This window comes from Anopheles darlingi, chromosome 3 (assembly GCF_943734745.1).
Source record: "Anopheles darlingi chromosome 3, idAnoDarlMG_H_01, whole genome shotgun sequence".
NCBI lineage: Eukaryota > Metazoa > Arthropoda > Insecta > Diptera > Culicidae > Anopheles > Anopheles darlingi.
Window position 1 is genome coordinate 9229833 of NC_064875.1, and position 26634 is coordinate 9256466.

The 26634-nt window shown below is 52.2% G+C and overlaps 1 protein-coding gene across 1 annotated transcript in view; it reads left to right on the top strand.

The window, feature by feature from the left end:
• The first annotated feature begins 1155 nt into the window (after positions 1–1155).
• LOC125955238 (uncharacterized) overlaps positions 1156–26634 on the top strand; it is a 29978-nt gene continuing 4499 nt past the window's right edge. The window contains exons 1-2 of the mRNA XM_049686250.1: positions 1156–1358; positions 2887–3811. Of these exons, the coding sequence (XP_049542207.1) occupies positions 3200–3811 (612 nt within the window). The 5' untranslated portion in view covers positions 1156–1358; positions 2887–3199. The remainder of the gene's footprint in view (positions 1359–2886; positions 3812–26634) is intronic.

The following is a 26634-nucleotide window of genomic DNA, read 5'->3' on the forward strand; positions in this document are numbered from 1 at the left end:
CGGTGTTAACTTCTCATTCGTTTCACTTTCACCTCTCGAACTCCCCTTTGTTGGAGCGTCGTTGGGTGAGGCAATGCGGATTGGGATGGAATTAATTAGTACTGATTACCACGCTCCAACTAACGAGGACTAACTCGAACAGTGACTAAGCGCCATAACCCTAGTGTTCGGTCGACCACCTTCACTTCCCCGGCCCATGTAGTGTTTAGTGTCGGGTAACAAAACTCCGAAATTCGGTGGGCCTCACGATGCTTCCGCCCAACGGGTTCCCGATTGCGCCACATTAGTCATCGACGTTGTGGTGGTGTTCGATCGATTTCCACGTGTCCGTCGGTACTTTCTCATGATGCATTGCGAGGATGGATGAGAGATGGTGAGGAGGGGGGGGGGGGGGCTCTAACATTCAACAATCATTTCAATTGAGTGTCGCGAAAACAAACGATTAATACTCCACATTAAGTAGCATTAAGCATGCTGCTGCACCTGATTTTCCGCCTCAATTTTCAGCAATTAAATCTACAGCTCTACGTAGAATGGCGATCATGAGGAGATGTGAGTTCGTCTTGTAAAGCTAGAACTGTGTAAAATTTTGGGAACAATCGAAACAAAACTGGAAAAGAGATTGATTTTTGAACATCCGTCTTTCATACAAGGCTCAATGCATCTCGCAACTTTGAATCGCGATTCCCAAAACCTCCGTTTTCAAAGTCGGTGCCCATCATAGCATAAAAACTACTGGACCGATCGATTTTTAAGGTTGATTTTGTTAAAATTGCGTTAATCGCGCTACGTTTAGTTACTGCTAAAGTTGCATAAAAGTTGAGTTAAAAACCAATTTCAGCTAGTGCTGCTATTTTATCGAGCAGCACTGTAATACGAAGCATCACCGACCGGGCAAAACCCGAGCCAAACCCGAACAAAACCCGAACGCGGAATTACTAATCGGCCAATTTTTTAAAACAAAAAATAAAAAGTGGCTTATCGGTAAATTTATAGAAAAATCGGCAAAACACCGATCGGAAGATGGAAAGTTAAAGTTTAAAACGGATCAACGAAAAAAAATCAACCGAAATCCTCATGTAGCTATGAAACGATTGAGAGTCGCCGGCGCTGGCGACGCTTTTTTTCATTCATTTCCCGACCGTTCGAGCTAGCAGACGTGGGACGCCGTCCGTTCGAATACGCGCACGTGCTCGTCTTGTGTGCCACTCCGCGATATTTGTTTTGTGCACGAGAAATCGTAAAACTTCATCATCCCTCGACCGCGAACGACGACGTATCGGAATCACGAGACGAATTACGCATCAAACCGCAGACCGCGAAAGTGGAGTGATTGTGAAACATTGGTGCACTCATAGGTAGGAGGAAAGGAAGAAAGGCTTAAAATTAGTGGACAAGTGAACGTGGACCTGCCCTTCATGGTGCATGCTGATAACAGACCATTCAAAATACCGACAAATCAACACCCTTTCTAACCGATCGAACATCTTCGAGACCGGGCCCGTGCATTTGTGTGTGACGCAAGAATCGAATGAAAAGCGAGAATATTATTAGAAGGAACCCGAACACCGAGAGCCACGGCACAGGTTGTTGCGGTGCATTTTTTGCGGTGGTGGCCTCGATGGCGTTTCGGTGCGCTTGCGATAATCTGTCCTCGGAAAGGCAGAAAACCCAAAAAAAAATCCTGTTTTCTTCCCCACGGTGATTCCCCAACAAGCCTCGGTCCGGGGTGTATTTATTATTGAAAACCGCCTATCGAGATCGTTATCACCGCCTGGGCCCTCCATCGCCAAATACGGACCGTGAAACCTGTTCAAAAATTACATGCTCGCTTGGCCTGGCTGCCTGGCCGGCCTTTGGTGTGTTTTTACGAGGACGTGAAAGAATTTGGCGAGCTTTTGCGGACCCCAAAAGTGCCAAAATCCTGTGGGAACTGCGGAGTGTGTGTGTGTTTGAAACGGACGGCAACAGAAGACACAGACCCCGGGCGGGAAGTGTTGGGGCCCACTGTCTCGGGGCCACCGCAGCACCTCGGCAAAAGGGCAGGTGAAAATTAGGAGCAAATTGACGGTTGTTTGCTGACGCCAACCAGCAAAAGGGCCCTGCAGCGTCCTCACAGCACAACAGCAGCAAAAAAGGGAATCAGAACGACTTTGGTACCGTTCTCGAAAGGGATCTCCACAAAATCTCGAGCACGTCAAAGGAGAGGCGCACCGAAAAACCGCCGGAATTATTGACTGCTTTGGCACCTTTTCTCCGCGCGTCACAACCTGGGCGACGTAGAAGGGGGTGGCGAAGGGTGAGGTGAAGAAGCAACAATTTGCATAACACAATTCCCAGCGCCACCCCAACGTACGTACGTGCGTGCGTGCGTGCGTGCGTGTGCGGTGGGGGCTCTGTATGATTGAAGCTCGTTGCTCCCCATCTCGAGAGCATCAAGAGAGAAAGAGAGAGCGAAAAAGAGAGAAAGAGAGAGAGAGAGAGCGAGAGAGAGAGAGAGAGAGACTCCCGGCATCAGCAGCAGCAGCAGCAGCAGCACCTTAAGTGAAAACGGCAACCATTTGAAAGTATAATTGTAATCAGCGTAAACCGGTGTTTACGTTGGTTCGATCTTGGCTTGGCTGGCATGCTAGTGTCCCCCGCCACCTCCTCGGTATTGCCACATGCCCACGGTCTATAAGGTCGCACTCACTTTGACCGCCTTTTGGGGTCCCCCGCCTGTTTGCTTGGTGAGAACAGAGAACCGTTCGCAATCTACGCAATACATCTAGATCAAACCACCGGGGTTAGGGGCGGGGACACTTCCTGGCCACCAAGCCTCTTACCACGCCAAGAAGTACTCCACAGCCACCCCTTTTCTTACTAAATCACTTCATCTACTTTCAGTGTTCTTCGTGTCTGAGTCTGTGCTTATTATTTGTGTGTGTGTGTGTCATTCTAAGTGTACTCTGGAGGAGTGTCGCGTCTCTTGTGTGTGGGAATTGGCCCGTTTCGATAGCCGAACCACCGAACAACCCCCACAGGGTCCGTGATCCGGTCATTCCGGTGAGAAGAGAATACTATTTTAGTATATTCTGTGCAAGTGTGTGTGTCAGCGTAGTAGGCTGCGTTCTGCAAGTGGTGCGCGAGAGGTCCGGAGGTCCAGTGAGTGCAGCAGGGCGATGCACGATCGCCATCATCGCGATCGCTGCACACCACAATGATGCAGATAAGTGCAGACAGTGCAGACAGTGAAGTGAGGTTGCCCCCGCTCGATGGTGAGGGTTCGATAAACAGCGAAAGAGGAAGAAACCAGCAAACGGCCAGCGAGGATGAGATGATGGTCCTGGTCGGGTTTAAGCGGACACTACACACGGCCCGCCAGATGAGGGCGCCAAACAGCAGGAAACACTCCCACCGCTATCCGCACCATCACAAGCACCTCCTCCGGCATGATCCGGCATGGTGCCGGGTACCGAACCGGCCTCACACGGCCATCACCAGGATGCTCTGGTGGTTCCTCGTACTGTTCCTAGTTATCTGTGATAGTCAGACAGCGTTGGTGTGGCGTGCTCTCGTTGGTGGTAGTGGTGGTGTTGGTGGTGGTGCCGAGGCCGCATCGATCCTCCCGTGGGAGGAAACGGTGGCCACTGTGAGCCCTGGTGCAATGGGGCTTCTCAGCGACCGGGATGGTGACAGTATTAAGGGAGCCGCTGGTGACGAAGGAGAAACTAGTGGTGGTGGTGGTGGTGGTGCATCCGTCAACCATACCAAACTGCTGGAGCTGGTCATGGAAGGACTCGGTCTGACCACGATCCCCGATGTTCGGCTGGTAAGTACAGGCCCCCGGGATCTTGGGTTTTTTAGTTGGGACGTAGGGCATTCTGGCTAATTAATCGCATCCGGTTGACGGTTGACGCTCCATCGTGCAATGCAGCGATGGCGTCCAGCACCGGCGGTCGGGCGAGCTATGCTGTCTGTAATTGGCTCCTTAAAATATCATCCAACATGTTCGGCAACAGTTTCATATGCTGCATGCACGGTCGTATTCTTGGACAAATGTAGAAACGTAACCGGGGGAAACCCTTTTGACATTTTGTGGCTGACTCGGGGACTCTTCGGAGTCTCATCGGTTTCGAAGCGTATTGCACAATGTTGCCCAGGAATGACTTTGACATTACCGTTGGCAAAGAAGAAGACACTTATCTGACGAATAGATTCGAAGGGAAAGTGAAACCGACAGATCAATGCGCTTTCATCAAACTCCACTCCAAAACCATCGTGGGTCCATCGTCGCTCGTGTCGTCGTCGTCATCATCCCGTCAACGCATAATGATGATCGACATCGCCTCCGGCGCATCATTAATGTGCCAATAGCTGTCCGTTCAAAGCCAGCTCGCGCGCTTGGCCTGTCAACTGGAGATACTCTGGTGGCTTGCTCCATGCTATGCGGCCGCACCCGTAATCGAGGTGCAAAGGGGAACATGCTTAGCGCAATCCATGGCAGCCTGGCAGATCGATTTCTGCAATGTTTGTCTGGATGGAAAAATCTTTCCAGAGGACTGTAGACCCGAAAGTGCAAAGTACAGTACCGGGACCCGTTTTGGCCCTGACTTGGTTTCTCGCATTTCACCGGACTTCCGACCGGAGGGCGAAACATTTTGTTGCATCGGCACGACGACAACGACGACGACGACGACGACGACGACGATGACACCGGTTCCGACACTTCCGGTGTTGCATCGGAGTTCTTTTCATACCGTGGCATATCCAGATCGTCATTACCAATGCCATTGGCGCTGCTGGTGCGGCCCGGCGAGGCTGCACACCAGATGCCCTCCTGCATGGAAGATGCGGAGAGGACCGGGGACCGAGGAACGAGCGAGCATAATGTTTCATCGGGTACACAAGTCACACAACCACAGACGGACAGCCATCGGCACCACCGTTCCACCGGATTATCCGCTTTGCTACACTACTGCTGCTGCTCTGGCTGATGTGCCTGTGTTCCAGTGTGTGTGTGCTGGTGTGTCTGTGTGTCCTCAACCCACATAAAACGAAGGTCACAAAGGGAGAATGCAAAAATCAATCCTCGCCGGCTCGCAGGATCCTTGGATGGTGTGCCAAACTCTTCCGCAACTCTCCATACCTCTCTCTCGCTCTCTCTCTTTCTGTGCCTGGAGGCTGCCTGGAGTGCTGCTAGGGCCCAGTGAAAGCTGCCTTTGCTCTTGAACTTGACCGACCAACCAACCGACCGACCGAACATTCGTGCCTGGAAACTGTGGTAAAAGGATAAACTTGGCACCAGCACCATCCGCATATCTACCATCTCGCCTCTCTGTGTGTGGAAAACTTTTGGAAAATTGATTGCAGAATCCTGTGATGCTGCTGCTGCACCCAAAGTTGTGTCCCAGAGTTTTGTGTGTGTCGTGCGTCACGAACCAGTGTCCAGTGTGCGCGTGAGTGTGAACACGAGCAGATCAGAAGATACCACAACACCAAGGTCCAAGCACCCATGTGAAGGCAACCTGCTGGCAACCGAGCACATGGTACCAACCCCCTTTCTCCACCCATTTTATGGGTCAATCACCAGATGCACCGCCAACGGGCAACGAAAGTTGTGCTCTCCAGGCTCTCACTCAGTGCTGCCGAAACCGAAATCAAACAGCGCTTCGATCGAGGGATCCTCTAGCCCCTTCTCCATCACTTCCACCTTCCCCGAGAAACCCGAAAATTCGATTACAAGTTTCCGGGAAAAGAGACCAGCAAAAAAACCGGCGGGAAAACGGGGTTCTAGTACACAAAACTCCGAGCCAGTCAGCCGGCCAGCTCGTTTGTTCTGCTTACTAACGAGCAGCCGCTTCTTGCCACCGTCCGTAGCCCCAGCCAGCCTTTGGAGGTTGCTGATGTTCGAAAATGGAATAAGTTTTCCGGCAAAATGCAAATCCAACAGCAGCAGCAGCAGCAGCATCAACGGCATGGCGCACGTGCCCTTTGATTGCTTGAGCTTGGCCAGCGAAACCGAGGATGCACCACGGGGTGCACGGAAGGGAAGTGAAAGGAAGAAACACCGAGTGGTGATGATTTGTTTAGATTATGTTCTATGCTTTCGCTCCCTCCCCGCCGGGTTGGTTTTTGGCGCTCGGTGGGGGTGCGCGCAACCCCGTCGTCGTCGTCGGTATTTTCGGGAGAGAAGACGTCCTATAGGTCGACGGCCAACGACAGCGGTGCCCGTGCTCAAAACTCGGGCTCCTCCGGTATGTACCGATCGCGTGAAGCTGGTTTTAATGATTTTCCTTCCCAAGCGAAACCGGCACCCTTTTACTGACAGTCCTCCCTCCTCCTTCTTTCCTCCCATCCGTCCAGAGTGGTCTTGAGATTTGTCGTGAAATTATTACCCCGCTCCCGCAACGGCCACACTTCAAGATGGAGTGCCGCTCCGCTCGCTTATATCGATTTGCCAGCAAACCCAGGGCTGGTTACCCGTCTCGTGAGATCACTGAACAGAGAGCAAAGGGATGCTGGGTGTGTGTGTGTGTGTGTGTGCATGACACTACGAAAATAGAACTCCGGTACGATTAATTTTAAATGAGGCTCATCAGACCGCTCACCGCTGTCTCGCCAAACATGCCGCGCCGCGATCGACTGGTTGGGAAATTCGCTGCACGGGACCATTTTTCCATTCCCGCGACACCAACTGCGGTCCCCTCCACCAACTCTCTGGTGGCTGATATGCTGGTGCGACGCTCCCCAAGTATCGACAACGATTTGTAACGAGGTGGTTCTGGTTTGCTAAAATGATTCCGCCACATCAACAATCGATCCCTGGAACGCCGGTGGTGGGACTGCAGGGAGAAGACATAAAAAAGTACAACTTTTGAAAACGCTGTAAAATTTCCAATTGTTGCTAAATTTTAATGCACAAAAGGTAAAAGTTGTCGCATATAATATGAATTTTAAGAAGAAGTTTCGTTTTATATATGTTTTGTTTGGAACGAATTATGGCCTTGAGACTGGAAATGAATCGATCGCGCGTTGCCATTAAGTGACTTTGCGGCATTGTGGCCCCAAAAATCTTTCACCTTTTCTTTTTTGTATTATGATTTTTTGCGATCCACTTTCTGGACGCCTGTCAACGCTATCAGGAAATCTCGGTAAAATATTGTGATTCTATGTACCCAAATTTTTAATTCACATTTAAATGTTAGAGGGCATGAGCCAATAGTGCTTTTACAACCAAATATTGAAGCAATTAATTTATCTCATTTGGTTTCTATTGAGTATACCTTTTTTCGTTACGGTACTTTAAGATAAATGGGTTTGCACGCTTGAAAACAATGCTATGAACTATGTTTGGGCAAATTTTTAGCGTGCTGTAATTTAAAGATTGCTGATAGAATGGTCCATGTGATCAACCATTTTGCAAATCGACTCCAGTCTCGGCGTGAGACGGGTTCATCGTGCCCTGTTGAACGGGATCTCCTTTAAGCTCTCTACATCCTTTACCACTTTTCCACCGTTTTTCACCAATTAATCCACTAAATCTGCTGGCCAGCCGTTTGCTGTTTGCTGGACTGACTGTTTGCCGATCTCAACGTTACACAGACCGTGCTGCTTCCAAGATAAACCCCGGGGGGAGAAGCGGACATTCAATTGTGTGTGTGTGTGTGTGGATCAAAAATCGATATTATCCAGTGCTCAATTGAATTCGCTGACCAGCGGCTCCAACAAAACGGATTTGTAGCATTACGCGGTGGTGCTGCCAAACTTTGTCTTCTCTACAGCCGTGATGGGGATGATGGTCAATCGATTTTGCGTTTGGTCGATGTTCCGGGGCCACTCTCTCAGGCGGTTTAATAATATATTAAAACTTCGACGATAGAACTACCGCAACACTGTGGGAGCGATAGAGGAGTGTGTTAACGTGCTAGTGCTATCGTGTAACTGACACACCTTCCTCGAAGATACGACATCCCACCGGCAACTACGCTGTTAATCCTCTAAAGGCTTATCACCAGCTTACATCGTGAGACCATCAACACGTTTAACGACCAATATTTGCGGCTTCAATGGATCGAGATTCGATTTATTGCATCTCCTCGCCCGCCTTCTCGCCTCTCACGTGCGACGTGCAAATCGAGCTTCCGGGTTTAGGGCTCGACTCCAGTTCTTTTCGTTCTCCGGTTTCGATCGGACATTTTTATGACCGCTCGTCAACATGCCGTGTGATACCACTGACCTACTAACGGCGGACGGACCAAGTAACTCGGTATCTCGATGTGTTTGATTTAATTATAATTAGAATGGCAGCGAGGGGACAGGATGGTCTCGAAAGGAGCACATACGTTGCGGGACTTTTGGGGTCAATATTGAGTTCTTGCACAGCACTTGGTACTCATTCCGGAGGCGGGGGATTTGTAATTCATTTACATCAATCTAAAATATTGTCAGCTTTCAGTCCTTTCGATTAGATAACGCCACGGTCCGGTTCGGTTCTGTTCGGTCCGGGCGTCACGTCAGCGTGCGTGACTTCCAGTGGCTACCAGTGACCACAAGCTCCACAGAAACACACGGTGCGGTGGTGTGGCGAATGCTCCACGAAAGTGCAGTGCAATAATTACCCACCAACAATCATCTCACGAACCGCTCCGATCTCGACATCCTTATTATGCTCTTGCCCGGGCCCGAGTATTCGCATTCCCATTCTCTGTGCCTCGCAAACTCCCTTTCCACAGTTGGTGTTTACACGCTCTCCAACCCCTCCCAAGGCAGGCCCGTGCTCGAACAATTCGAACCTCTTCAATTTACATAATTGAACCTGCTGATTCCTTTCCGCGCGGATGCTTCAACCTCCTGGGGGATGGCCGTTGTAGGTCGTCGTCGTCGTCGTTGTCGTCGTTGTCGTCGTTGTCGTCGTCGTTGTTGCCATCGTCATCATCATCATCATCGTTTGCCTTCAGATGCGCAGCTTGAGCGATTTAAAAGCGATGTCACCGGGCACCGTGCACCATGCAGCCGTGCAATCGCACAAATCGCATTCGTCGCAACGTCTTGCTGTTGCCTCCCCAACCACCAGGAGCACCGGACTCTGATTTATCGTACATGGCTTCGGTTTCCACGCGCCACACCATCCCGCGTGATGCATCATCGTCGCGCGGCTTTGTTTTAATTATCTCCCGGGCCGACGGCTCCGGCCAATCAGGCCGCCCGGCCTGGTTGATTCGTTTGGATCGCAAGAACAGAACCATATATCGGCTTCGGAGCAAGTTCCTTTTGCTTCCTAAAAACTCGACTCGACATTACTCCCATTTTGAGCCCGTGTACTTGTGTTGGCGCCACATGTTAGCATCATGTTGCCGCGTGTAATGCGCGTATTCGGCATGACGAGCACGTGCTGCCACGGCTGCCATCACACTAATCATGGCTCAATCACTCGCCGCACCGGCCGATCAGCAAGGAGAAAGTGTGGTCTGCAGTCTCGTGTGCTGTGTGCTCCAATGCGCCGCTCAACCTGTTTGAACCGATTGGCATGCCATTGGATCATAAATCGCGATTACTACGCGGTCGCCAACACGCCGATCATAAAGATTAATTCGCTCCAGCAGAGCGGCGGTGGCGGCGGCAACGGAGTCCTCCGTAGCCGGAATGCCACCACTCGAGAGACAAGAAGGTATTCCCGCTGTGTTGCGTAGCCACAGCCGTTTGAGTTTGAGTTCAGGAAAATTGATTAACGACAACATCGACCAATTAGCACCACTACACGGCGGGAGGGGGGGGGGGGATTCCCGTGCACCCACGGTGGGGGAAAGGTGTGCAGAATCGATCAATAGAGTCCCAAAGACGGTCGCCAAAAACCGCCGGCTGGAGACAATAGCAAGCGAACCATACTCCGTATTAGGAATTTGAAGTCCGATCGTCCGCTTCGGACCACGCCATTGCTGGGCCATCTTCGCTCCGCCAAGTTGTAAATGTGAGTCTCGCCGCTCGAGGCTCTCAACATTTTGCGAATTCCGTACCAGCCCGCGGCAAATGGCGTCCACGATGGCGAATACAGAAAGGGGGGATTGCGAATCCCGTGGCAATAAAAAACGAAGAAAAGGAGTTCGAATTCGGTACCAAACAGCTCCGTGGCATTCCCACGCATCCCAAAGCAGGCGCTCTCGGAAACTAGTTTGGGCCGATTGGAAATCATTCGATTTTTGGCATTCAATCGTTGGCGTCTTTTTTCCCTGTCGGTTTGTCCTCGCTGATGCCGATTCCCAATATACCCAACATTGTGCAATGCGCGGATCGCACCGAACCAATCTGCTAACCACTCCACTCCAACACAGCCTTGATAAGGCCGCCACCGTGAGTCGGAACAGGTTGAAGCTGGTTCGTTCTGTTTTTCTCTGGAGCCCCCCCTGGTCACTCATGGAGTAAATCAACGATGCCCAATCAACGCATCAAAGGCCGCATACAGGATAATGTTATTTGGTGGTGTAACTCAAAACATCATTAAACTGAAATGGCAGGTCACGTGAACTGCAACGTCTAGTTGAGCAACACCAGCAGGAGGTACACGCAACCCTTCCGCCAAAAGAGAGTCTAGATCGCCGTTGCCCGGATCTACCAGTGCAGCTGGCACGCACGATCACCTCTCACGATCATCAGTCACACGCACCGGAACCACAAACAATGCGAAATCGAAACCCCCCCGCCCCGCGGGAGAGGAAAACAAGCGAGATCAACCTACCTGAACTGAAGCGCCACTGATACGCGTGATATCGAGCTAGTCGATCGCCGCTCGATCCAGCCCAGTACCGTGGCCTTACGTGCACGCACTCACGCACACTGTCGGTGGAAGACGGAGGGACGGGGGCTCGCTAATTGAACATGGCGGAACATGAGTAAAGGGCGGAACCGCGCGGTACGCAGCAGCACGTCAGGAAAAAATCGTCGGCCCATAATTGGGCGACACTTACCCATTCGGGCTGCGAAGTGACCTCGCCGACGCTGGTTGAGTTTATTATCGGTTTGTCGGCTGCAGCAGATGACTTTAGCGTCCATCTCCTGGTGGGGGAGGGGGATTCACCATTCACTTTGCCGGTCATCTCGGTCATTAGTTAAACAGGTTTTTGCGCTTTATTCGATTTTTAACGGCCAACCTAAGACGCCATCGAGGCGACTCCTGCGTGTCGAGAAGTCGCAGGCCGAGGCCTGGCGAAAAGTTGTGAGTTCCTGAGATCCACGGTGCCAAATACGGACAGGTTAGTTTTGAGAATCGACTCCGTCTCGGCACCGAAGAGGATGGCCCGTTATCGCCTCGGCTGTCACCACCACTGCCGGCTGCCGAGGTGTCGTCGCCGATTCGGATGCAGATTGTCGCCTGCTGTGTGATTGACATGCACAAACTGGCGGACGGGCGCAGCAAGCCAGATCTAGCTCTCTCTCGGTCTCTCTTGGAAACAGGATTTCGGTTGAAATGATGAATGAGCACTTAAGACGTCCTGGGTGGGGGGCATTTTGAAACAAAAAACAAAATATCAGGATAAGTAAGAACTGAATGCTTAACCTTGCTGATCGGATGGTGCCTTATGCCGTACCGTACCTGCCGCCGCAACTAATAAACCGGTGATTGATCGTCCTGCGGATCGTCGCTGTTCTACCTTCTGGGGGTTTCTGTTATCCCTGGGGGTCCCTCAGTTGCAGCATCATTAAAACATAAACGTTATGGACTCTCCTGCCAATCGTCACCTTTCCTTGGGCGAATGTGTTCAAAAGACGAGCGCCCGAGAAAGGTCATCGGAGTGATCGTTCGGTGAGGCGTTTCTGTAAGATTTTTTACAACCAATTTTCATCGCCCGTCGATGCTGGATGCTGGTGCACCTTTCTCCACGGTGTCTTGTCTGTGTCTGCGCATCTCAGACGTCGGTGGCCAAGAGCCGTACTGCTTTTTTTTTTTGTTTTTCGTTGGAACGCCCACTGGTCGTCGTCGTCATCGTCATCGTCGCCGTCGACATTCCTCTCGAGCGTCCAATTAGTTTGCAATAAATTTAATGCCCCCTTGAGAGGGTGAGGTGATGGTGGCATTTCTCGGCCCTCGGCCGTGCTCTTGCTTTATGATTTTGCTTTTTTACTTTTCCCCTAACCAGCGCGATTGGCACCATCCGCTTGGCACGTGGAATTGCGCGCCATGGAACGGCCTTGCTATCGGTGCGCCGGTCAGTGTGAGCTAAAAACAACGGCCACCGTACCGCCATTTCCCCCGTTCTGCTGCTCTTGGTTTGAATTGGCTATTTTCGGATGAACCGGCGACAACACCGGCGGGGCATCTCCTCTTCCCCCCAATGTACTGCGCCTACAACTGTCAAAACATCACAATCGGCAATGATTTGCACTTTCTCGCGGAAAACGCAGCGAAGCGGCGCCGGCACGGGAGCGCCCGGCTGCAGATTTTCTTCGGAATGTCTGGAATGTGTTTCGCAGCAAAAACACGCACTTCGGCGACGGAGGAGGAGGAGTAGGCCACGACACTGCGAGTGGCGCCTCGTAGTAGCGCTACGCACCGGCCGAATGGAATCCGTGATCATCAACAAGAGCATCACTCATCTCGTCGTCGCCGTCGTCGTCGTTGCCGCTGCCAGTGCCAGCGCCACCCGATCGTAAAGAGTCTTGATAGATCGACAAAACAAAGTAGTGTAACCTGTGCGCTTCCTGCCACGGTGGCCGTCGCTGTTCTTTCCATTTCTTATTTGGATTTAACCAATCCGACCGCGAGAGGCGACGACGACGATGGCAGGCCCGAGCAATCTGGTCCAGAATGGATGGCGCTCGTGTGCACCATCAGACACACGGACAGCGGGGGGATGACGAGGAAAGGTGTTGCAATTTATGGCCAATAAGGTGCAGAAGATGTGTGTGCGCACTGCCGCACCCTGATGGGCAACATGAACACGGATGATTGGTTTTTGAGCTGTTCGCCGCGTGTGCCGCGTGTTCCATGTGCTTCCAGCAAAGAGGGTGGCCAAGTAAATTAGTAAAATCCTCTCCAGGCCGTCTCTTACCACCACTCTACCACCGCTTTATCGCTCACTCTCTGTAGTACCTCGGTAGTGGCCAGGTGTTCTTTATTTTTGGTGTGACGATATTGTAGAATTTGTCCGCGAGATTAGGTCCTTTCATGTCGTTGCAGTGATTTATTGCCCAATGGCGGTCCGTAGGATGTCATCGACACGTGGTGATTGGACCGTGGACCGGGGTCAGTTCAGCTGAGGGGCTTGAGGTGCCCCGGAAGGGCCGCTAATGGGCTTGCGCGAGTCGCGAGCAAAGCATTTAAGGGCTTTTAGGTCGATGAGCCAATGGAGTTTTAAATATTCATAAAAATAAGAAATGCCGAAATCATCGTTAGGTACTCCGATTTGGCACACACACACACACACACGTGGCACTAACGCGGAACAATCTTTAGCGCTAATGCCTGGCGCGCGCGCGCAACAAATCCGACATTTACGTTGGGATGTTTCCTCCATGATTTACGATGGTTGCGGCCATAAAAGCGTCAATATTTACATTTATAAATATCTGTCTTAACGGTGGGAGTTGCCAGGCCTCCCACTCACCCTCCCCCTGCCCTACCATGCCGCTTAAAAACTGAGTCAGATTCTTATCGACCAGCTTGGTCAGCTCAGAATCACCTGCTCCGGGAGGTTGGTAATGGTTTTGACGATGTCACCGACAGCTTTAAAAAGCCGAACCATCCCACCCGGCCTCAGATCGATCACGACTTTAGTGAGGTTCCAAAATATGTGCCTTCTCTTCAGGCGGCGTTCCCCCCACCCCCCTTCCCAGACCAAGGTCTGCTCCGTTTTTATTTCTGCGGAACGGAAACGGAAACGCCTCCTCAGTAGTAGCAGCAGCAGACCGGCCGGCCGGCCGGCCAGCCGGTATCTTGGGCGTGCAGATGCCGCCCGACCACCGCCTTTACGGATCGATGAAAGACAGGAAGGAAGGAAGGAAGGAAAGAAGGATGGCGCGGTGGCGCGGTATCATCCGCGGTGCCCGAATTCCTTTCCAATTACTGGGCGCACGGATACGTTCCGACGGCTCGCGCGCGCTGTGGTGTTTCTGTTGTTTTCCGCCGGGCCACCCTTTAGGTAGGTGGTTTTGTTTTTTGTTTTTTCTTTTATACTTTGGACCGCGCACCGCGCACCGAAATGGCGTTTGAAGTCACCACCGCGCGCTGGTGGTGGATGCTGGTTCCGGGCAGAACAAGGTGGTCAAGCTGGTCAAGTTTAATTTCATCCGATCCGACACGTGTGCGTGTGTTTGGCGCCTACACACGCCGCACGGTGGCGCTCTCGTAGCGGAAGCCTCCTCCTTTGGCCAGCTGGCCATTATTGTCGGCATTCTTGGTTTCGCCGAATCGCAAACAAGCATCGTTGTTGGGCCCTCCGTTGGTCACCAGAAATGACGCATTGGGGAAGTTGGAGGCAAATAGTGCGACATAAAAACGCGAAAGAAAAAAAAGGCACAAAGTTATGCGCGGTTGTCGGCGGTTGGTTTGTCATAAGAAAACGTAACCAGATCGCCAGTGCACTGGCACTTCCAATTAAAAAAACACGAACCCCCGGCGCACCACGAGTGGGACCAGAATTCGAATTACCCATAAATACACATCGACTGCTACGGGACGGGACCGAGCATCGGGACGATTTTACGATTTAAGTGATTTTGTTTAATGCGTTGCCCCCTCGGGGGCACAGGCATGCCCCGGTATCTGCGCTTCTGGGTGAGCTGCTGGTTTAGGGTCTGGTCGTAGTGCTGTGAGGTCTCGTACAAGCATCATGCCAACCAAGGCCAAGACACCATGCGGTGCAGCAGCAGTTGCAGTTGCAGAAGCCTCATAGCAGGCCAGGCCCGGGAGCGTATGATGGTGTGCAACTTCTGTCTCTACCACTCAACTGCCCTCGCCTGCTGTGACTGTAACTTGGGACCGCACTCGACTGCGGATGTATCATCGTCGTCTAGCAGCATGCGGCGGTACCACCACCCAACTACAAAGGCGCACGCAGTACAACAAACCCCGAGACCCCGAGCACAGTGGCACCAGGTTTATCTTGAGTAGGTTCCGCCTGCCACATAACACTTAACGCCGGGCGGCTCAGTTCGACAGTTCGTCATGCCTGCCAGGAGGGGGTGGAACAACATTTACCAAAAAAAACTATTATCTAGCACGTTGTAGATCGTTATAGATCATCATGCGTCCAGCAAACGGCCACGGCCCGCTCTCTCCCTCTCTAATAACTCAACTTCTTTAATAGTTCATCGACCGAACGACCGACCGACCGACCGAGTATCAGCCCACAGTCACTGCACGTGTCATCGGAACCTCAAATTGGCTTATCAAACGCAGACGGGCGGGTACTTTCGAGACGTAGGGGCGGGCGGAGGGTAATTTCGTGTTTAATGGCCACGCTCGCGGTTGCCGGTTATTACCGGTTGAAGCGTGCTCCTAACCGCATGCAACAGGCCCGGTATTTGACGCGGTGCGGTGTCATCGGAGCGATGCTAGATTTCACAACTCTCTAGCGCAAGCGTCTAGCGCACCAAAGGGGCGCGGAATGACGGACAAAAAGGACCACGTTGCGTACGCACACATCAACCATGGTCCGGCTATGAGACGCTTGAGCTGCTTTTGGCAGCAAACCATCCAGCATCGTGCGTACGGGAGGCAGCTTCTACGGGCGCCGTTTTGGCTTGTCTATGATCAGGATTCTCGTTCAGTCTTTGACCTCGGGACTAGCTCGAAGGCATGTGGATTTCGCCCCGGTGGCATTCGCTCCTTAATTTTCGGTCTCCAGATTGCGGGGAGGGCCTTAATGGGTCGCACAAATGATGCAGTCACCACCACACGCGGTGCGATCGCAACGAAAGGTCGGCGGCACTGCCGTTTTTTTTTTTAACGTCAAAAGCCGCCACAAATTGAGTTAGCGATTAGCGAACGCGAATCGCGAAATCGGCGGTAGCAGCCGCACGCAGAAGTGCCGGCCGGGGAGTGATAATTTTTGCGGCATTTCGCGATGCCCGGTGGCCATGTCGTGTTAGCTCGCTAAACGCAGCAGCAGCAGCACCTGTTTCGTGTTAGGTAAGCGGGGATCCGGGAGAGAAGGTGCCGTAATTGGCAGCTACAGACCTCGCGTCTTCGATTGGACCTTGGATTGGAACTGCTAGACTGTTAGACCTCCTGCAGTGCGCACTACCATTGTCCGCGGGTGTCGAAGGGTCGACACTCAAGATGAACAACGGTCGCGGAGGTGCCTGTCGATCGTCGCAACGTCGCCGGTTATGCCCCCTTTTTTTCAACATAAACATCCTATGTCTATATGCCAATGCTTCGAAGCAAAACAATTAAGTTATTCTTCGGTTAAAACAAATACATTTCGTCCCTTTTTTTTAAAGACCATTTTCCCTTCTTTATCGCCCCGAACTGGCCAAAAAAGAAAACAAAATTAAATTGTATCATAAAACCCGTGCCTAGGTTGCTATGATTGACCGAAAGGTGACCAAGGCACTGATCTCGCGAGGCGTACGAGAGACATACCGCAAGAAGTTATCTGTTCCCTGTGCCGGTCCTTTGTTTGCTTTCTCCGATGCGAAGGTTTGTGTGTTCCTCGCAGGACGACGGAAAGGAGAGGCCCTAAAGGACCGCCTTGACCGTCGGTGGGCCGCGGCTTGATTGCCGAATCCTGATGACGTTATACCAGGCCTGCCAGGCCCTTTGTAGGTGGCATGTTCGAGACAGCGCTATCGCCGATTCTGACACCGTCGCCACACTAATGGAACCGGATGCTGCATTAGTCCCTGGACGGGCCCGGGCAGTGCAGGATATCCCAGATGATGAAAATCCAGGTAGAATCGACACATCAATCGAGGATCCTTTTTCCCATTTTTTTTGTCTGTAACATTCCAGATCGGCGCCCCTTTCCCCTTTCGCCTTGTTGACTCTCGAAGATGGAACCCTCTTCATCGATGAAACGGGAATCGGGAATTCCAAGCGTTCTCCTTCTCCGACATTCCTTTCTCCACAACCACAACCTCGGTACATCGGTCGAAAACAGTGGCGGTGGAACCGGAACGTCGCGGCATCGCGAGTGCTAACAGAAGGTGTCAATAATTTAGCGGTCCATCGAATCTAGGGAAACATACACACACACACACACACACACAACTCGTGCGCACTTGAGCGACGCTTCAGACGCTCCAGCTCCCGGAACCCGCTCCCCACCGTTGCTGCTGCTGCTGCTGCTGCTGCTGCTGTTTGACATCCGGCATTCCATCTGCATGTTGGTGGCGATCACTGGACAGCAAAAACAAAAAAAAACGAGCTGACTAAATTCTGCGGATGACGCGTATGTTGTTGGCTGAAATCAAACAAACAAATTGGAGGTGAAGCAGCAAACGGGGGCCACGCGCTCGAGCAGCTCGCGAACAAGTGGCGTTTGCGTGCGTCTTGAACATGGACGCGTGACAAATTAATTTGAACAAACAGCGACACTCCAGCGACACTTCGGGGCCACCACAAGTACAATCGCTTTGCTGGCACCCGGTTTGCACTTTTCGGAGATCAAATATCTGCTCACACAGAACGATGATCACGCATCGATTTCGAAGTTCGTGACATGACGGTTATTGCTCGCACGTCCCCCCAACCTCATCAATCATAAGCGATCATCAAAAGAGATCACAGCCGTTTGATTGCTGGAATGAGAGCAGATCAATGTTTTGTCAGTGCTTAACATTAATTGATCTGGCTACTACTGGTGCTCTTGACGCACATGCTCCTGTTGTTGGGAAAGATGTGTCACAGGCCCAAAATGGTGCATACCGAGTGGTCCGACTCACAGCAGGCCTGGCCAAACACATTTCCAATTCCAAACAACCGAATTCTCGGCCAAATGATCACGTCTCGATGATGATGATGATGATGATGTGGGGTAATAAAGTAAAGAATTTGTAGATTCAGGATGCTTCGAGTTAGCACGAGCATCTGCTCGTGTCTACAACATTCCTTCCTCCAGAGCACTTCAATTTCGGCAGACCATTCATTGGCCACTTGCGTAGGCATTGCGTGGAATGCAAAACAAACCCCACCAGTAGCTGGAATGTCGGTCAAACTCACTCGCTTTCTTACGTTAGAGCTGGAGTGTTGATAAGATGCGGGAAGAACATCAAAACAACATCTTCCCCCACAATACGGTCATCATCCCTCGATCGGTTTCACAACCTTCTCGTAGCATCGTTACACAGCTGATCGTTAATCGCATTCTTCCAAACGAAAGCATCCTTCACCCCCTCCTCTCCACGCTCGACGCTAACGGTACGCGCGAGATCATAAGTTAATGATGGCGCAGCTGTATCGCACCCTCGTTCCGGTACCGGCCGGCCGGCCGGCGTGGCCATGCTATTTCCGAACACGGGTCAATGTTGAAGACTATTTTTGGCCATGTGTCCCTCACCTTCCCCAAGAACCGGCACGAGGAGGAGGAAGCTCTATTAATACTTCGACTGACTGATCCGTTTGTTGCGGTTTGCGAATATCAATAGCCTGGTGGGGAGGGGGGGTTTCTAAAGTTAGACCATACGCCACGCCGAAGAGAGCGAGAGAGGACGAGCGAGTCAGCGGCGGCAGAGTCGGGACCGGAGATGGTGGCCAAAGATTTGTTTGTTTATGCTTTCCGTTCTTAATGTTGTTTCCACACGCGGCGCTCCTACACATGAAAGGAATTCGCGGCCGCTATCCACTGGTCCCCGCGTTTCCCGTTCCTCGTTTCTGTCCGGTCAGGTCAGGCCTTCCGCCAGCTGTCATCGACCGGTTGTACGCTGATTATCCCCGGGTGTGAGGAAAGTGGAGGCTGGCAAACGATTTATGGAGTGATCGGAGGGACGTCCGATTGACAGGCCAGACCGGCCCAGGGCCTGGGGGCTATCATCATCCGTAAATCATTAAACCAGGGCCAGGCCGAGGCCCGGGTTACGCCGGCCTGCTGCTGACAAGAAGCGCTCCACACATTCCAGCGATCGCGGTAAATGGCCACATTTGCGCGGACCATTACGTTATATGTTTACATTGTAACACCAAACCGGACTGAATCATCAGCTTTTGGCGAGCATATTTTGGTGTGTTCCTCTCCTCACATACGCGCGCACATTGCGTAGGACGCGCGCTTACCACGCACGCGGTGATTCATGAATGGCCGTAGCATGACCACCACGTTTTTAATTACGGCAAATGTCCGACAACGAGCGGTGTTCCGAAACTTATCGGTTTGTTGGGCTGCCTCGGTATCGAGGGCTTGTATCTTGTATCCACCAAAAACAGTCCCGAATGACTGGACCACCGACAACGAATGACTCACTGGACACTCCACCAACCGTTTTCAGTGCTACTTCTCTGTAACAGCTTCATCATCCGATCAGATAGTGTGACCGAGAGTCGCTCTGCGCTGGCACATCAAAGTCAAAGGTCCGCAAAATCCCCTCAATGAAAGACCACCACCACCGGTCACCTGCGCACTCGACCTCACTCTCTCTTCTTTTTTGCGAAACACCGGCGGGGACAGCATTGACAAGCTTACGGTGACGGCGTTTTTCGGCGACTCGAACTGCTGGTGTCACGGAGAGACGCACGCAGCACTTTCATCCATTTGCGCGATAAGAAATCTGGCAAAGGAACCGCACTGGAAGGACGAAGGAGGTTCACATCTGGTTTCGTCTACCGTCCCATATCTGCGACGGCTTTCGTCGACGGCTTTCCTCTTGCTGTGTAGACCTTCGCCGGCCTTCAATTGGCCCGAGAGCGGCAATCAGCTCCTATTCCTGTTTCGGTTCGCTCAACAGTTTGTGTGTTTGTGTATATTGTGCGCATGGTGGTGGGATGCTGGCGAATGGTCTGGAATACTGGAAGAAGTGAGAAGGGCCCAGGTACAACGCTTTCCACGCTGTAATTATTGGAGCCGAAAGTAAACATCCTCCTCGCTCCTTCTTTTTCGCTCGCCGGCCTGGGCCATCGAGTGTTCCATAATTCATGTCCCCGAGCACTCCGGACGGATATGCAGTCGGAACGGAGCTCATGCTGCGCAAACAGCCCGACCGAATACCGTCTGCTGTGGGCATCCCTCGCTACGGCGCAGTCATCGAGATGCACTGCTTCAAAAGAAGATGCTTCCTAGAGAAAGAGAGAGAGAGAGAGCGGCAGCAGATTAGGATGTACTTACCAGCGGATTACCGACGCCCATTGGTGCATTTGTGGCTCATCGGAGACGGTAGCTCACCGAACTTACTTACCCTGGCCTCAGCTTAACTCAAGGGCATGATGCATGCGTGGCCCTTTCAGGCTGTTGTTACTCGGGAACACAATTTGTCGCGCCCTTGTGATCCTCGGCAGGGCTTCTGCTGTTGGGCTAGAAGTTCCTATTCCTATTCTGCTAACCTTCACTCCACCATTCTGCTAATACGCTTCGAGTGTTTTTAAACCATTTACGGGCACCGGAGCGATGACAAACAGAAACTGCGTAGAGATTCCGGGTAGCCCTGGTGCGCCATTAGCTTAGACGCAAGAGCTAATAGATTTGGCGGCCACCATCTCTCGCAGATTTGGGATTTTCCTTCGTCTTCCAATCTTCGCAACCTGGTGCGGCGGTACTACACCCTCAAGTACACCTCGGTTCCAATCGCCTACGCAGCAGCGTCACACAACAATAACATGGCACCGTTACAAAGCGAGGGGGAGAATAGAGGTGCCGTCAACGGAACACCATTCAACCTGTCGGTCAGCTGACAGGCCTTCACCACGCTTCGCATCCTCATCCCATCCTCTCGTCTTGTGGCTATGGTGGTCGGTGATCCATCAAAATCGCACGAACCGCGCGAACAGACCGTCGTTCACTCGTCGTTTATCTTTCCGCCAACAATCTTCGCGTGGCCACGCGAACCACACACACGGACACACGGACACAACGGCCTGAGGTAGCTCAGCTTTCGGACCACCAGCACCTTTCCTGGTGGCTAATTAATACGCGATTGTCACAAATCACCGGCAGCGGGTACCCGGCGTGAGTTCGTCGGGTTTGTCAGCCTTTTGGGCGTTCCTCCCGGACATGGTGAAGACGGATGCGACGACGACGACGACGACGACGACGGCGAAGACGGTGATGACGACGGTTTTTGGGGTGTACCGCTGGGGAATTCCCTCGTTTTCGGCATATTACGCCATCGGATGGCCAAAAAGGGGAAGCGGAGGAAGCCACTGAATTTACTTGGCGTAAAGAGAAGCCCGTGTTACCACCGTGAAAAGGTACCCTCCCCGCCGCGCAAATCGTGTACTAAGGCGACAAATTGAGGGAACTAATCCGCAATCGTGGCGCGCGCACTCGCTGACCTGATCATCGCAAGTCATCGCCATTCACGAGATTTCTAAGCTCCGGGTTTCGTCAGGTGGGAAATCCCACCGTCATTGTCGCGCCGAAAAATCACCGAAAATCTTCCGGCGGAGCCAAGACGCCACCGGGCTGCAGCGGGAGGTTTGCAGCGATCTGAGGATCATGGACGGTGGTGATCATTCGCTCTGGTGCGAATGTTGCGGATGCAATCACGTGAGTCAGCAGCTTTTCGTCTCCGTGACTGCTCTACATCCAGTCGAAGTTAAAGGGGTAACTCCGGGCCGTTCGTCCAGCGTCACGTTTCTTGTGGCCAGCAACAAAAACTTCCCAAGCGGTACGAGGCAGCTAACTGCCGGCTTCCAGCTTCAAACCCGAGCGGCCAGATAGAGCCATCGCTTCAAACCCCATACCTAATTAGCAGTCGATCCTTATCGAGCGGTCGAGGAGTTCCTTCTTTATCTCCTTCTTTCCCTTTTCCCTCGTCCAAAATTATTCCGGGAACTACAAAAACGCGGTGAGTGCGCATTACGTGCCTTGGTTTGGTAAGTCCGGAATCCAGAGCCCGCATCTGCCTCGCCTTGCCGCTGCGTCTAATGCGTCCGAGTGCACGCTTTGCACTCGCATTAAACAAGCAGAACGCCCCAAAAACCCGAACGCCGACAAGTATCGACTTAATCAGCGCAGCTATCTGGACTGGCCGATCGAGGGCCGGCCCGTTGTGTCGATCTGAAGGCTCGATTTGTTTCGAACGACGGGCCACAAATGGTTATTAAGCGCGATACGTGAACGCGGGCGCGTTCGCACGATAAAGATTTATTGTAGCTGGAGTTGGTGCGTGGCTGGAGTTGAGAGAGATACGCATTCACGCAGCACGATACTGCCGCATTAAGCAGCTCGCCCCGACGAAAAGGGCGATACGCGTTGCATTGGAAGCTGGAGCTTCGGTTATCCGGTTTAGAAGTGATTTCGAAACCGAACTCATTACTCTCTGGTTGAGTCGAGCCGAGTTGAAGATGTCATAAAACGGAGCGAATGATTAAAGATTATCACTGTCTGCCTACTGCTTTACTGCGCTTTTAATGATATGGTGCGCGGTCGTGCACTGGTTAGCGAGCGCAGGGAATGTTGTAGCATGCTGAACCAGCATTACACGATTTTCCGAAAAGTTTAGTTTATCTTTATTTCGTTTGCACAAACGATGCTCCAGTCTTGAATGTTCTTCAACTGAATGTCGATTTCCAATTGTTTGCAACATTTTAAACGCCAACAGCTGCATAATAACAACCGGACCTTAACTTTTCGGTGATTCCGAAGCGACTTTCTCGCGATCCCCGGATCCGCGACGTTAAAAGCCTACTCGATCGTATGCTGCGTGGCGGCGTGTCCGTTTTTGGTGATTCACCATTGCCAGCCATTGTTTGCGGTCTGCGGTGTATGTGTGACTTGCCAAAACTGGGCATCCAAAAGCAAGTTCATCATTAATGTTCGATTCGATGAAAGGGAGCACACCGGTCGATCGGTAGCGCTTTTATCGTACCACTTACTAACGGCCACCACTACCTTCCCCTTTCGAATGCAAACCCCAGGACAGCGTGCCTTTGCTTGGGCTGCTTCTGGCGGAAATCTCTTCATTCTTTGCCGCACTGCTGCTGGACTTTCCCATGGCCCCAAACACGCTAATTGCCTTCCGTCCTCTCAGCCCGCACCGCTCTTCTTGCTAATTACTATTTATCCCCCTCGGGGACTCGATCATCTCCGATCGACCGCATCGACGTGACGCCCTGTATCGCTGTCCGGCGCACCGTCTACCGTGCTCTGCCGCCGGTAATGTATGCGTCGTCGTCGTCGTCGTCGTCCACTGGCCCGCCATTCCCGTGTGATCGCTACATGTTCATCATCGTAACCGAACCCCACACTGCATAACGTACCGGTACACGGATCTCGGCTCCGTGCGTTCCACTGTGCAAATATCGGGGCGACGACGTTGACACATCCGCCGCAGCAGGTGACGTACTGCAGGGAAGATGGATGCTTTCGCACGATCGCTGGCCATTTCGCAAGCCCCCCTCCTCTCGGCTTGAGCTTGAGGTGAAGTAAGCCGATTAGCCTTCTTCATTGCGTGCATGCGTGTGGTCTAGCCCGGGGCTCTGCTCTCACATTGCGGAGAGGACAGAACAAATAGCCGGTGGCGGTAGACGGGGGCCATTGCTGCTGACGCGCCCCGTACCCGGAACTCGTATTCCAGTGCCTGAGGGCGTGGAATACAATGCATCTTTCTTAATTTTTCATAAAATATTGCCTCACATAAACTAGTAGAAGTGGAAAGGACGGTTAATAGCAAGGAACCACCGTAGAACGTTAACGAACTGTTTTTTTTTTCTTCTCTTAATCGCACTGCGTTGCCATGGAAACGGCACGGTGAACGGTTCGAACGAAAAGCGGATCGCACTGACCGCGCCGCCGGACTGGCCGGACTAAATCTTTTGACCACACATTCGCATAACATTAGCATCCCATTTCGCGGGATGTGGCCCCGCGGTACCATGCCCGCTAAAATGCTAAACTGTCTCGTCTTTTCGCTTCTCTTCGCGGCTTTTTCTATTTGCCTATTAAGTGAGTTGAAATCCCGGTGGCGACGGCGACGGCTATCTGGTCTACGCTCCAGACCCGAACAGATCGACCAGCGATGAGCGAACGTGCGTTGGTCAAGGCGACGTGCAACGAGGCACACTTGTAATACGACCTCGCACACTCCCGTTGTTCTGCATCACTGCAACCATGCGACACGGGACTCGAAAATGATGATTCGAGCATCTTTCTGCATGTCGTGGATGCTGCTGCTGCCGGATACCGACGAGAGTTCCCATGTAACCGATGGCTTGGGATTGGGAGATCTATGAAGCAATGCCTAATTCACTTCTCTCAGCGTATGATCAAACCCATGAAGGGGTGTTTGATGCTGCGTAAGATCCCTAAACCTCATATAGCTCCATCATAATCATAAGTGGAAACGCAAGGTCAATGGTTGGCGTGCGCTCGTAAACCCGCGAGAGATGTGATGCTGCATCAGATGGAGAGTCAATCGTCAATCATCTTCACCCCGGGCCGCCCGGGCTTCTCACGAACGTCACCTAAATCAAACCAAACGCACGCGGATCAAGTGAGTGTTAAGAGGGTGCAGCAGCAGCAGCAGACCTCGGCTCGGATGAATCCGACGATTGGTTCACATTAAGCGGCCCTAAGTAAATAGAGCCCGTACTAAGGACTGACTTTTTTGGGCCGCAAAAGGGCCTCCCACCCCTGAAAGTCAATAAACGTCCCATTAAGGGAGCAAGCAGCGTGCTGGGAGCAAAAGGGAGATTTGAAGATGAAGAAGAAAAAAAAATTGATAAAAAAACGGAGCCAGGGTCTCTCTGGCGCTCGAGGGCGCACGTCCGGACCCTTTGCAGCTCGGGCTTCAGGATCGTCAGCACCAGACTGGCAGGAGCGTATCACATACAGCGTAAAATTGGTCGGATTACCCGTAATAGTCCCCGGGCAAGTAAACAAAGCGGAAGAGTCAGTTACGTGCTAAGCAAACAATCTCCTAGATTACGGTCCGGAACTGGCGGCCGTTAATCCGGTTCGGTTGGGTTCCACACTACCTGGTAAAGCCGTTATATCCTTCCCGAGAACCACAAACCTTCGGCCACACGACAGCCGGGTTTAATCGAAATCGAAGTTGCATCTGCCAGCGGCAGCAGTATGCATCCCAGTCAGCGGATGGTCGTCCTCTTACATCAATTTCGGTATTTTATGCTCCCTTTAGGTTTTTTTTCCCCATGGTGCCCAAAGTGCGTGTCAATAACCGCTTATATAAAAGGGGGAAGAAGCTAAGGATCGTGCGCGTGGCACCTCATGTCGGAAGTCGGTTTTCCCCTGTCTCTCTTTTTCTCTCTAGTGGCGCATAAACAACGCGGCTTAAGTAAACTCGAATATCGATTCCAGCCATTCCGTACCAAAACACACCAAACGGCGTCACGACGTTGGAGCGCCATTCGGATCATCCTCACATCTGATGCCGCCGCCCCCACTTAAGGCTCGCTTAATCACGGCCAGATCAAACAGCAGCCCGCGTCGTACGTCACCGACACCCGGACGATGTCGTAGTAGCGCAGCGCATAATGCCCCTGGACCCGTCCAGGCTCTGGCATGCATTATCTATTGGGCTTCTTCGCCTCTTTTGTCCTACCCAGGTTTGTTTGGATAGTAGAAAGGAATACTGATACTGGCCGAGTGACTGCGGAGTGACTGGAGTGAAGCGCATGAATGAGTCCATGATGATCGGCTTCACCAGACGGTGTCACTGAACGCCCTCGAATGGCGCCTTTTTCCCATCCCGTGTCCGTGGCGTCTTGTTGTCTGTGGAGCCGATGGAGTCCGGCCTCGGCCAACAAGAAGTGCACCTTCGGTAGCACGGGAGACTAAAGATTAAGATCCCACCGGCACAACCTACGCCACAGACATTGCAGTAAAAGCCGTTGGCCCCACGTACACATTATAAAAGCCTTGCACAATCTCTACCACGACTAGGGGTGAGGTGAGGACTCCAGTACACCTGAGACGAGCCCTTTCAGCACCGTCGACGACGACGACGACATGTCGAGTGTGCTGTCAAAATATTTATCCTCAACCATGCGGACTCTTCCGTTGGAAAAGTCTTCCCTCGCAAGGGCAGTCCTTCAATGTCCATCAGATTTGGTCGTCCGGCCTGTCTTCAGTACACCTCGATGCCGGATAGTAGCTACTGCTGCCGGTGCTGCTGCTGCTGTTTGCACTAGCCCCGAGGTCACCGCGCGCGCGTTCGATATCGCGTGGCGTGACCAAGCGGACAAGCGACACTCGGTCTCCAAAACAGGCTAGCCCCGGGACCACCCTTGAAGAAGTGCGCCACGTGTGCGTGTCGCATGTTGTGGCGCGATTCCACACCACACACACACCATGTTTCCATGTGTTGCCGGCCATCCACGAGGGGGAAGGCCACGACGATGGCTAATCTAGGTGTCAACCGTTACAATTGTGATCGAACGGTGCGATCCTGGTATGCTAATTGGTACAGCAAATATCTCGCAAATTGTTTCAATCTGTCGTGTGGAGTCTGCCGGTCTCGACGGTCGCGAATGGAATCTCAAACATCTTTGTTAAGCGGAGGGTAGTACGCGGTGTGGTAACTCCAGCCTTCACCTTCAGCGTTAAT